General features: G+C 48.2%; 1 protein-coding gene across 1 annotated transcript; it reads left to right on the plus strand.

The window, feature by feature from the left end:
- Positions 1 to 6,714: 6,714 nt before the first annotated feature.
- LOC308578136 (kyphoscoliosis peptidase-like) lies at positions 6,715 to 12,303 on the plus strand (the record flags this gene model as incomplete). The annotated part of the gene is made up of 4 exons (XM_081178402.1): positions 6,715 to 6,810; positions 8,119 to 8,187; positions 10,921 to 10,974; positions 12,193 to 12,303. 4 exons carry the CDS (start codon positions 6,715 to 6,717, stop codon positions 12,301 to 12,303), a joined length of 330 nt encoding a protein of 109 aa, XP_081034528.1.
- Positions 12,304 to 12,734: the final 431 nt, after the last annotated feature.

The raw sequence follows: 12,734 nt of genomic DNA on the forward strand, positions 1-12,734 counted from the left end.
CAATAAGCAGCAAGATGGGACAATAGCAAAATTGGGGCAATGCAGTCGTCTGAAAGAAGTTTTTAAATGGAGCTGCCGCCCCCTGAAATCGCAGAGGCGTGGGGGAGCAACACCAAAGGGAGAAGGCAACACGTGGGGAGAGGGGGAGGAAGGGCTCCAAGCCAAAACACAGAGCCTGCTAGAGAAGGACACAAAGCCAGCTAGCGAAGGGGGAGGGGGGGAGCTGAAATAATAATAAACTGCTGGAAAAGCCCTCACAGGAATTCACAGCAATACGGCAGTTTTTAAAATGCACCAGCAAATCTATGCAGTTTTAAAATGCACCAGCAAATCAAACAGAAATAGTAAGCACTCATAGATTTAAAGTCGGAGAAGCACAGCACACCCATACACAGAGTAAAGGCTTCGGGATCAGAGTTGAAATTAGGAACAATTAGGAGGTATTTGGAGAAAAGTAAAGAGGGAATTAAAGGTGGAATTAAAGTAAAGGTAAGGTGAAAGCAAAGGGGGGTTTACAGGCTTCCCTTTCTCAGAAGTCCTCTTCCAAGTTAGCTCCACGTGGTGCAGGAACACTGAAGAGAGAGTATCCTCCTGACTCGCACAGGACGACGAAGAGAAATGAGGCTGGGGAGAGGCTGGCACTGCAGCATAAAGGCTGCTGGACACGCCCCCCCATGGCACCTGGTTGGGCGGCCACCGGGGGGGGGGCGTGAGTGCCAGCCAGGTGAGCTGGAGGCAGGGGGCAACGCCCCCTGCTAGGAGCGGTGTTCAGGCTCCCGCCCACAACCACTCCCCTCTCTTTCAGGGAGGAGAGTCTTTACTTACATCCTTTGATTTCAGCCGGTCTACTCTGAATATAACTTGCTTTGATATGACCTTACGTATCCATCTTCCTTGGCTGGCAATCACTGGACTGGGTGTCTGCTAAAGAACTCTGCTACAGAGCTGGATTCATGGGCGCAGGGCAGTGACAAAGGCTGATCTTTTAATACCGGAAGTTGTCAGAGGCAAGGGGACTCAAGTATGCAGAAAGGTGGTACCCCCACCTACCTATATGGTGGCAGATCCACATCCAAATGGCTCGCACTTTCTCCAGGTCACTGTGGGCTTTTTGGAGCAAGACACTCACCAGGTTTTTCACGCTATTCCTGACATTCACCTGTTTCAGAGAAGGTAAATAGACTTGGAAGCAGTTAATATGGACGAGGGGGTACCAGTTCCTTTCTTCTACCTAAGTCCATTTGTTTAAAGAAATTTTAGGGTGCAATCCTGCGTGCACTTACAAGAGTGTCTCTTGCTGAATTCACTGGGATTGCACAGTTAGTCGATTAAGTGTATGTGTTTTACTTGATTGATCAAAGAATTTATTATACTTGCCAAAAATGTACCCTTGGGGGGGAAGTTGTTCTGAAGGGAGACACATGATTAACCTTTCCTTTTTCCAGGGTTCACAGGCATGTTATTTCTACAATCTTCACGCCCCCGCAGGCGATGTGCCACGCCCCCGGGACACACGCCAGCCACGCCCCTGCCTGCTCTCTGCCCCTGGTGCCAGAGCATGCAGCTTCGCCACTGCCCATTGCACCTTTGGGTGGGTGGAAGTACAACTGGGGGGCATTCTGGGGGGCAGGGAGGGACCAAGGCAACCCTGGATCCTGAGCCGGCCCTACTGTTGTCACTTGACAGCACTGGGGGAAACCCAGGGCTGATTACTGCACCAGTATATTAATTTTATGCCAGTTTAATTCTGGTGAGCCCCCCCAGAGATTCCTGGGAGTTGTGGTTTGGCAAGGGCACTGAGAATTTTCTGTTAATGACTGCTAGCCTTGTTCACAGAAGTACAGTACTCGGAGTTCCCCGAGGAGAGGAAATAACTACCAAATCAATTTCAGTGTGTAGTATAAATACGATCGAAAGTGAATTGTGAAAGAGAGAGGAGTCGTTCAAACCCTTTCATATTGCCTATGATTGCTAGCTCTCCTCCAAATTGACTTTGGAGCTATCTCCTGAATTTTTAAAGCAAAGCAATGCTGCAAAATAACTAAATATGGGTGTATATACATGCATTTAATTCACGCACGCACAGAGAGAGAAAGAGAATCCTGTGGTTTGTTAAGGGTTCTAGGATTTGTAGCTCTGTGAGGGGAAAACTACAGCTCCCATAGTTCTTTTGGGGAGTTGGTGTTCTTTAAAGCATGGTGTGTGCAGCGCATGTGAATAGGTGCTCCACCATGTTAGTTTTCTGGAAAACAGGAGCAGGGTCTTGTGACTCATGATGTTCCCAGTTCGGACCTTCCATCTGAACAGAAGTAATTGCCTCCTATCAGGACAGGACACTTGAAAGCACTCTCAAATTCCAAATGCACCTTAAAAACCTCAGCATCCTAGCAAATTCCTTGCTGCATATATCACAATAAGAGACAGCATACCTTCTGTGCATAGGCATCCAGTTCCTTAAACTTTGCCAAGTCTATTTGTATTGATTTCTGATTGGATTTATCCCATGGATAATCTAGGAACAAAAATGGAAAAGTCATTCTTGAAACAGTGGGGAAAGGGAGGGGGAGCAAAGGATGACCTATGATGTGATTTAAAGGGTTGGAATACAGGGAACCAATAGGGAATAGAGATAGGGAGCCTTTTCTGCTTCTCCCCAAGGGAAATACAGCAGCAGGGAGTAGACCAACGTTGCTCTGCTTAAAAGGACACAGACAGAAGGAAGGAGAGGGAGAATGCTGAACCAGGTAGGATTTTGATCTGATCTTGCAAGACCATTTTGAGTACAGTACACAAGGCGTATGGCATGGTTTGCACTTCCCACTGGAAGAGCTGGTACCTCCTTAGAGAAGCCCTCTTCGCACCAAACATCTGGCTTTGATAGGAATCCCTTAACCCCGGCTGCAAATTTCACTGCATCCGCCTGCAATATGCATTCAACAGAACGCCAACTGCCAGCTCATTTCAGGAACTATAATGGTAGCATAGCAAGAACACAAACAGGGCTGCTTGAGGTGAGGGAGAAAATGTACCCACCCACCCACATGCCACATATTGAAGCTCCAGCCTTAGAGGAAAAAAATATAGTGCAGCTTTCCCCCCCAGCCAGAACTCACTGGAACTGAGTTCTGGCACCTCTCAGGTTGGTGCCATTGCCATTGTAAAAGAACAAGGGAAGCGTTCGTGGTGAGTTCTGGCACCTCTTTTTCTAGAAAAATAACACTGAGCGCAGTTAATTTTTACCATTCAAGCCTTGTTCCCAGGATATCCCAAGAGGTGGGTGCAGAGATGTAGCTGGGGGGGGAGGGGGGCACTGGGCGCCACACCACAGGGGGCAGCACTTCCCGCGGGGCCAGAAGCGCGCCCGAGCCACGCATCTCTCCTGGGAGTGACGTGGTGGCTTGGGCCCCTGAGGGGCTAGCTACGCCACTGGGTGGTTGAGTGACGGGCTCATAAAATGATTTCCTAAGATACGCAGCACTACTAAGTAGTATTAATATATACAGCAGGTGTAGGGGATCTTTGGCCCTCCAGATGCTGGGGAACTACAGCTCCCATAATCCCTGGCCATGCTTGCTGGGACTAACAGGTGTTGTCCCCCAACAACATCTGGAGGGCCAAAGGTTCCCTGCAGCTGACACAGAGGATCCAGATCAATAGCCATACATAAGCTTCTATTTACCATACAGATCTTCTTCCTGAGGCAGCATTGATGCTTGTACTCCTCCCATCTTGAAAGCCTACTTGAAAGGCGCTCCTTGGAGGAACAGTTAAGTGCTTCGAGCCAGGAATGAAATGCCCAACTGGAGGGATGAGGGAAGAGCATGGCTTGATCTGGGTTTATCAAACCCTTGCTTGGAGACCTTGGCATTAGGAGACGAGTAGCAGGAAGAGCATCCATGAAGTCAAAACAAAGGGGGAAAGCATAAGCTGTTTGAGCAAACCAGCGCTGGAGTGTGTCAAAGTTCCCTGCGTGGGGAAGCGCAGATACAGAAGGTGTCCCCATTGCTCATTTCCTCTCCCCTCCTGTGGTTTCCAGCAACTGGTATTCAGAAGCATTTCTGCCTCCAGCTGTGAAGGCAGAGCATAGCCATCAATGCTAGTAGCCATTGATAGCCCTCTCCTCCAAGGACGTGTCTAATGCTCTTTTAAAGCCATCGATGTTTCGAGGCCTTCACTGTCTCTTGTGGGAACAAGTTCCATAGTTTAACTATGTGCTCCATGAAAAAGAATATATATTTAGTAATTAGATGCTTTTTTTAGGTTAGCTATCAGGCGCATCAGCCTTGTTAGAATTTCTATTTCGCTGCCAGGCCCCCACCCTATTTCTTGAAGCATCTAGATAGAAGCTTGTGCCAGCTTCCTCAGGTTGGCTCTCTCCAGCTAGGCTGAATAGGTGGGAAACTTTTGGACTCCGTGTGCCAGATCCTTATTGGGATCTGTATCTTGGGTCAAAATCCCTTTCACTACCAACAAAGAGGCATCAGGCCTAAAAGGGAGGATGGAAAGAGCCTAATATCACTACAGTCTTGGAGAGTCTCCCCCTTTTAGGACTGCAGTGAGATCAGGCGTAAAGGAAGGAGGGGAAGCCTTTGGGAGCCCCCACCTCTCTCTTGAAGAGCTCAGCAAGCTTGGGCTTCACAGGGAAGGGAAGAAACCTCTCCCTCCTTTTTTAGTGCTCAGAAGGATCTGAAGGGATGGGCAATTCTACTTAGTACTAAGTATTGGCTCGTCAAAGAGCTCTCTGCCAGGAGTGCCATGGCTCAGCCCAACTGAATGGGATGTTCTGCGCTGATATGAAGGGGGAGCCATCCTGCTTAGCAATGGGTCCCTGGTTTCTGCATTTCTTCAGAGGATCCTGACAACTATTCAGCCTAGCTGGAGAGACCTGAGGAAGCTGGCACAAGCTTCTATCTAGATGCTTCAAGAAATAGGGTGGGGGCCTGGCAGCGAAAGAGAAATTCTAACAAGGCTGATGCGCCTGATAGCTAACCTAAAAAAAGCATCTAATTACTAAATATATATTCTTTTTCATGGAGCACATAGTTAAACTATGGAACTTGTTCCCACAAGAGACAGTGAAGGCCTCGAAACATCGATGGCTTTAAAAGAGCATTAGACACGTCCTTGGAGGAGAGGGCTATCAATGGCTACTAGCATTGATGGCTATGCTCTGCCTTCACAGCTGGAGGCAGAAATGCTTCTGAATACCAGTTGCTGGAAACCACAGGAGGGGAGAGGAAATGAGCAATGGGGACACCTTCTGTATCTGCGCTTCCCCACGCAGGGAACTTTGGCACACTCCAGCACTGGTTTGCTCAAACAGCTTATGCTTTCCCCCTTTGTTTTGACTTCATGGATGCTCTTCCTGCTACTCGTCTCCTAATGCCAAGGTCTCCAAGCAAGGGTTTGATAAACCCAGATCAAGCCATGCTCTTCCCTCATCCCTCCAGTTGGGCATTTCATTCCTGGCTCGAAGCACTTAACTGTTCCTGCAAGGAGCGCCTTTCAAGTAGGCTTTCAAGATGGGAGGAGTACAAGCATCAATGCTGCCTCAGGAAGAAGATCTGTATGGTAAATAGAAGCTTATGTATGGCTATTGATCTGGATCCTCTGTGTCAGCTGCAGGGAACCTTTGGCCCTCCAGATGTTGTTGGGTGACAACACCTGTTAGTCCCAGCAAGCATGGCCAGGGATTATGGGAGCTGTAGTTCCCCAGCATCTGGAGGGCCAAAGATCCCCTACACCTGCTGTATATATTAATACTACTTAGTAGTGCTGCGTATCTTAGGAAATCATTTTATGAGCCCGTCACTCAACCACCCAGTGGCGTAGCTAGCCCCTCAGGGGCCCAAGCCACCACGTCACTCCCAGGAGAGATGCGTGGCTCGGGCGCGCTTCTGGCCCCGCGGGAAGTGCTGCCCCCTGTGGTGTGGCGCCCAGTGCCCCCCTCCCCCCCCCAGCTACATCTCTGCACCCACCTCTTGGGATATCCTGGGAACAAGGCTTGAATGGTAAAAATTAACTGCGCTCAGTGTTATTTTTCTAGAAAAAGAGGTGCCAGAACTCACCACGAACGCTTCCCTTGTTCTTTTACAATGGCAATGGCACCAACCTGAGAGGTGCCAGAACTCAGTTCCAGTGAGTTCTGGCTGGGGGGGAAAGCTGCACTATATTTTTTTCCTCTAAGGCTGGAGCTTCAATATGTGGCATGTGGGTGGGTGGGTACAATTTCTCCCTCACCTCAAGCAGCCCTGTTTGTGTTCTTGTTATGCTACCATTATAGTTCCTGAAATGAGCTGGCAGTTGGCGTTCTGTTGAATGCATATTGCAGGCGGATGCAGTGAAATTTGCAGCCGGGGTTAAGGGATTCCTATCAAAGCCAGATGTTTGGTGCGAAGAGGGCTTCTCTAAGGAGGTACCAGCTCTTCCAGTGGGAAGTGCAAACCATGCCATACGCCTTGTGTACTGTACTCAAAATGGTCTTGCAAGATCAGATCAAAATCCTACCTGGTTCAGCATTCTCCCTCTCCTTCCTTCTGTCTGTGTCCTTTTAAGCAGAGCAGCGTTGGTCTACTCCCTGCTGCTGTATTTCCCTTGGGGAGAAGCAGAAAAGGCTCCCTATCTCTATTCCCTATTGGTTCCCTGTATTCCAACCCTTTAAATCACATCATAGGTCATCCTTTGCTCCCCCTCCCTTTCCCCACTGTTTCAAGAATGACTTTTCCATTTTTGTTCCTAGATTATCCATGGGATAAATCCAATCAGAAATCAATACAAATAGACTTGGCAAAGTTTAAGGAACTGGATGCCTATGCACAGAAGGTATGCTGTCTCTTATTGTGATATATGCAGCAAGGAATTTGCTAGGATGCTGAGGTTTTTAAGGTGCATTTGGAATTTGAGAGTGCTTTCAAGTGTCCTGTCCTGATAGGAGGCAATTACTTCTGTTCAGATGGAAGGTCCGAACTGGGAACATCATGAGTCACAAGACCCTGCTCCTGTTTTCCAGAAAACTAACATGGTGGAGCACCTATTCACATGCGCTGCACACACCATGCTTTAAAGAACACCAACTCCCCAAAAGAACTATGGGAGCTGTAGTTTTCCCCTCACAGAGCTACAAATTTTAGAACCCTTAACAAACCACAGGATTCTCTTTCTCTCTCTGTGCGTGCGTGAATTAAATGCATGTATATACACCCATATTTAGTTATTTTGCAGCATTGCTTTGCTTTAAAAATTCAGGAGATAGCTCCAAAGTCAATTTGGAGGAGAGCTAGCAATCATAGGCAATATGAAAGGGTTTGAACGACTCCTCTCTCTTTCACAATTCACTTTCGATCGTATTTATACTACACACTGAAATTGATTTGGTAGTTATTTCCTCTCCTCGGGGAACTCCGAGTACTATACTTCTGTGAACAAGGCTAGCAGTCATTAACAGAAAATTCTCAGTGCCCTTGCCAAACCACAACTCCCAGGAATCTCTGGGGGGGCTCACCAGAATTAAACTGGCATAAAATTAATATACTGGTGCAGTAATCAGCCCTGGGTTTCCCCCAGTGCTGTCAAGTGACAACAGTAGGGCCGGCTCAGGATCCAGGGTTGCCTTGGTCCCTCCCTGCCCCCCAGAATGCCCCCCAGTTGTACTTCCACCCACCCAAAGGTGCAATGGGCAGTGGCGAAGCTGCATGCTCTGGCACCAGGGGCAGAGAGCAGGCAGGGGCGTGGCTGGCGTGTGTCCCGGGGGCGTGGCACATCGCCTGCGGGGGCGTGAAGATTGTAGAAATAACATGCCTGTGAACCCTGGAAAAAGGAAAGGTTAATCATGCGTCTCCCTTCAGAACAACTTCCCCCCAAGGGTACATTTTTGGCAAGTATAATAAATTCTTTGATCAATCAAGTAAAACACATACACTTAATCGACTAACTGTGCAATCCCAGTGAATTCAGACACTCTTGTAAGTGCACGCAGGATTGCACCCTAAAATTTCTTTAAACAAGTGGACTTAGGTAGAAGAAAGGAACTGGTACCCCCTCGTCCATATTAACTGCTTCCAAGTCTATTTACCTTCTGTGAAACAGGTGAATGTCAGGAATAGCGTGAAAAACCTGGTGAGTATCTTGCTCCAAAAAGCCCACAGTGACCTGGAGAAAGTGCGAGCCATTTGGATGTGGATCTGCCACCATATAGGTAGGTGGGGGTACCATCTTTCTGCATACTTGAGTCCCCTTGCCTCTGACAACTTCCGGTATTAAAAGATCAGCCTTTGTCACTGCCCTGCGCCCATGAATCCAGCTCTGTAGCAGAGTTCTTTAGCAGACACCCAGTCCAGTGATTGCCAGCCAAGGAAGATGGATACGTAAGGTCATATCAAAGCAAGTTATATTCAGAGTAGACCGGCTGAAATCAAAGGATGTAAGTAACTCATGGACATTAAATTTAGTGGGTCTACTCCGAGCATGGCTTCTTTGCAGCTGTCTCGGGCATTTTCACCATTTCATAGCCAGTCATGTCAGCTCCATTTGCACAAAGGATTCTGGATTGTAACCTGTGTGGATCAGTGATTTGGTGTTTGGCTCACACAGAACTTGACTGGGATCTCTGTTCAGCCACGAATCTCAGAAGGGATCAGGAGGTGCTCACTGATAACAGAAATCACTGGGTTAAAGCTCACTGAAAGTGCCGCGGTAGCATTATTATCAATTTACGATGGGGTTGAAGGTTTGCAGGCTATGAAGGACTCGCTCACAAATTTATTGAAAGCTGCACGAATTATGATAGCTAGCAAGTGGAAGGGCAAGCAGAATATAAAATGGAAAAATGGTATGAAGAGGTGTGGGAGATATAGCTATTAATGATAAATGAACATGTGCCATTAAGGTAAGACGGGGAATATGCAGGAGGAATGATTTTGAGGAGATATGGAGGGTGTCTGTAGAATTTGTACTGTTACAACGGAAAGGGGTCAAACTATCGCTAGAGGTGTTGAAATTTTGGGAGGTTGGATAGTTACAATGGAATGGTCTCGCTGGTGGGGTGCACATTTTTATTCTTATTTATTTATTCTTATTACCTTGTCAAAATAAAGTAAAGGTCGCAGCACGGGAGGAGAGGAGGTGTCTCCCGACTCCTAACCCTTGCACCAGTGTGCATTTTTATTTGGCAACAAGACCCTGGGTCTGCACAAAGCAGATTTACGAGTGCTTCCAGACTTTCTCTTTTGAGGTGCGATTCAATCACATATGGGCAAATCCATGTTGTGCAATCAAAACTTCATTTGGAGCTCTTGCAAGACAAGCCACCCCACCCCCCAATCAGATTTTGGCAACCAGGAAAGATATCGAGAAACACGATGGAAAGTGTTGCAAAGTGTTGCCACCCCACAAGCAAATCAGAATGGGTGCTCATTGTCTTTATTTCTACAGAATATGATGTGGAAGGCTGCTATAACCTGGACAAGGTGTCATTTAAACCAGCTGATGTCCTTCAGTCAGGAAAGGCTATTTGCGGTGGATATGCTCGACTCTTTCAAGAAATGTGCAGGTAACTTCTGTTGGCTCCAGCCATCGTGGCAAGTGGTTGTTACTTGGCTGTAGCGATAGGAGATCTGGAGAGCCACAGGTTCCCCACCCCTTACCCTAGGCAGCTATCTCCATGCTTAGGCGTGATCAACTCGCACGTGACAGCCCTCGGAAATAAGTAAATCAATAGATTCTAAGCAGAAAATGGCAGGAGAGAGCTGGAGAGTCCTCATGGCTCATGAGGAGACCCTCCCCAGAACCCAAAGAGGACTTCAGTGGGAGCGGAGGAAGCCCCAAAGAGAACGGAGGCACAGTGGGGCTTTGTTTAGGCTGCTCAGCCTCCCCACCTAGTAGCTGACACACGTCACAGCATGGCAGCTGCTGTTGCTTTTCCACAGGTCCTCCAGCCAGCTCCAGAGCTTCACCTCTAGTTGAAAAGAGTGTTGTGGGGAGAGAGAGCTGGAGAGCAGGAAAAAATGAGCTTTTTTTAGTGTGTGCTCCCTACTTACACAGGGACACGGGTGGCACTGTGGTCTAAACCACTGGGCCTCTTGGGCTTGCCGATCAGAAGGTCGGCGGTTCAAATCCCCACGACGGGGTGAGTTTGAAAACATGCCAAAAAGTGCAAGTAGATAAATAGGTACCGCTCGGGCGGGAAGGTAAACGGTGTTTCCGTGCGCTGCTCTGGTTTCGGTGTTCTGTTGCGCCAGAGGCGGCTTTGTCAGGCTGGCCACATGACCTGGAAAAACTGTCTGCGGACAAACGCCGGCTCCCTCGGCCTGTAAAGTGAGATGAGTGCCGCCACCCCAGAGTTGTCTGTGACTGGACTTAACTTTCAGGGGTCCTTTACCTTTACCCTACTTACACAATTTTTGCTTATGTGCATGGGGTTCCGGAACATGACCCACCATGTAAGTGGAGGAATGCCCACACTGTGAATGATCCTGAAGCAAACTTGCATATATAGGGCTGCATTGAATTGAGTAGGTCCACTGGAATCCATAGACTTAAAAATTACTTGAATTTAATGGGTCTCTTCCCTGTGTGACTTAGTTCCTCATCCATACTTAGCTTTGCTCTGTGCTTTATAGGCACAGTTCCTGGCTTTCCAGGTCCGTGTCCAAATGTTGTTGTTGTTGTTTCATCCCAGGAAAACTTGTGTTTTCCTGCCAAATTGGAGCAAATGAGAATCTGTGGAGAACCTGATTGCTGTTTTCTCTGATCCAGCAAAATGAAGGACGGCCAATCCAGCCTATCAAAGCGGTGAAAGCAACCACTTGTCCTCTTGGTAGCAACACTGTTCCTGAATACCTTCCTTCCCCTCTCAGTATTGCAGGGATACAGTGCCAGTATTTGATAGGCAGCTGCAGCGTAAAGGGGAAGAGCGACCATGCCTGGAATGCTGTCCGCATTGATGGAAGGTGGCATCTCTTAGACTGCACCTGGGGAAGTGGCTCTGTGAATACTGCTTTTAGCAAGTTCACTTTCAGGTACGCTGTTAGGCAGACCAGGCAGAGCGTGGGACACACTGAGGGGATAGCAGAAGAAGAAGAGTTTGGATTTGATATCCCGCTTTCTCACTACCCTAAGGAGTCTCAAAGCGGCCAACAATCTCCTTTCCCTTCCTCCCCCACAACAGTGGGGCTGAGAGACTTCAGAGAAGTGTGACTAGCCCAAGGTCACCCAGCAGCTGCAGGTGGAGGAGCAGGGAAGCGAACCCAGTTCTCTTAACCACTACACCACACTGGCTCTCACAGTTAACTTCATTTGCTTTCAGGCGGTTTTGTTTTGCTTGGACCACTTGTCAGAGTTTGCAATTTGATGGCCGCAGGGCTGATTAATGTAAGCAAGTGCAATAAGAATGCTGCAGCTAGGTTGGTGACTGGGAGCGGCCGCCGAGACCCTATAACACCGGCCCTGAAAGACCTACACTGGCTCCCAGTACATTTCCAAGCACAATTCAAAGTGTTGGTGCTGACCTCTAAAGCCCTAAATGGCCTCGGCCCAGTATACCTGAAGGAGTGTCTCCACCCCCATCCTTCAGCCTGAGGTCCAGCTCTGAGGGCCTTCTGGCAGTTCCCTCACTGTGAGAAGTGAGGTTACAGGGAACCAGGCCTTCTCAGTAGTGGCGCCCGCCCTGTGGAACGCCCTCCCATCAGATGTCAAGGAAATACAATAACTATCTGACTTTTAGAAGACATCTGAAGGCAGCCCTGTTTAGGGAAGTTTTTCATGTTTGAAGTGTTATTCCGTGCAGAGTGGCTGTGGAGGCCCGGCCAGATGGGCGGGGGTATAAGTAATATTTCATCATCATCATCATCATCATCATCATCATCATCATCATCATCATCATTATTATTATTATTATTATTATTATTATTATTATTATTATGCCATGGGCATGGAGTGTCCTGATGGCAGGGATAGATACCATCTATTCATCCTCTTTGAACAGTTCTGGAGTGTTGTGCTTATTCCGGGCTACATGTGTAAAATCTGGGGATTCTGGAGGCTGGATTGTTGCAACACAGCAGCTTCCTCAACCAGATGCCGTCCAGCTGCTCTGGATCACCACTCTGTTTGCCTGTCTGGCCCTGGTGCTGATTTAGGCATTATTATGAAATACTAGACTATTGCGCCTTCTCCTTTTGCAGGTACGATGAGTTTTACTTCCTTACTCACCCCGCTCTGTTTATTAAGAAGCACTTCCCTGAGGACCCCAAGTGGCAGCTTCTGAAACAGACGGTGACACTGGAGCATCGGCATGATCTGACTTAAATGCAGAAGGACTGACCGTCGCAGTCATAAGAACATCAACCACTGAAAATGGGTAAAGTCAATTAGAAGCATCTGTCTTGTTCCCTTTGATATCACAGTTACATCCACAATCAGCCTCATGTACAAGCTGTTACTGCAGTGTATATAACAGGGATGGAGAACCAGAGGCCCTTTCAGAGGTCCTGCACTACAACTTATCCAGAATGCGGCAGCTAGACTGGTGACTGGGAGTGGCCGCCCAGACCACAGAACTTGAAAGACCTACATTGGCTCCCAGTCCATTTCCGAGCACAATTCAAAGTGTTGGTGCTGACCTTGAAAGCCGCCTAAACGGCCTCGGTCCAGTAGACCTGAAGGAGAGTCTCCACCCCCATCGTTCTGCCCGGACACCGAGGTCCAGCGCCGAGGGCCTTTTGGCGGTTCCCTCACTG

This window comes from Podarcis bocagei, assembly GCF_964188305.1.
Source record: "Podarcis bocagei genome assembly, chromosome: W".
In the NCBI taxonomy this organism is placed as follows: Eukaryota; Metazoa; Chordata; class Lepidosauria; order Squamata; family Lacertidae; genus Podarcis; species Podarcis bocagei.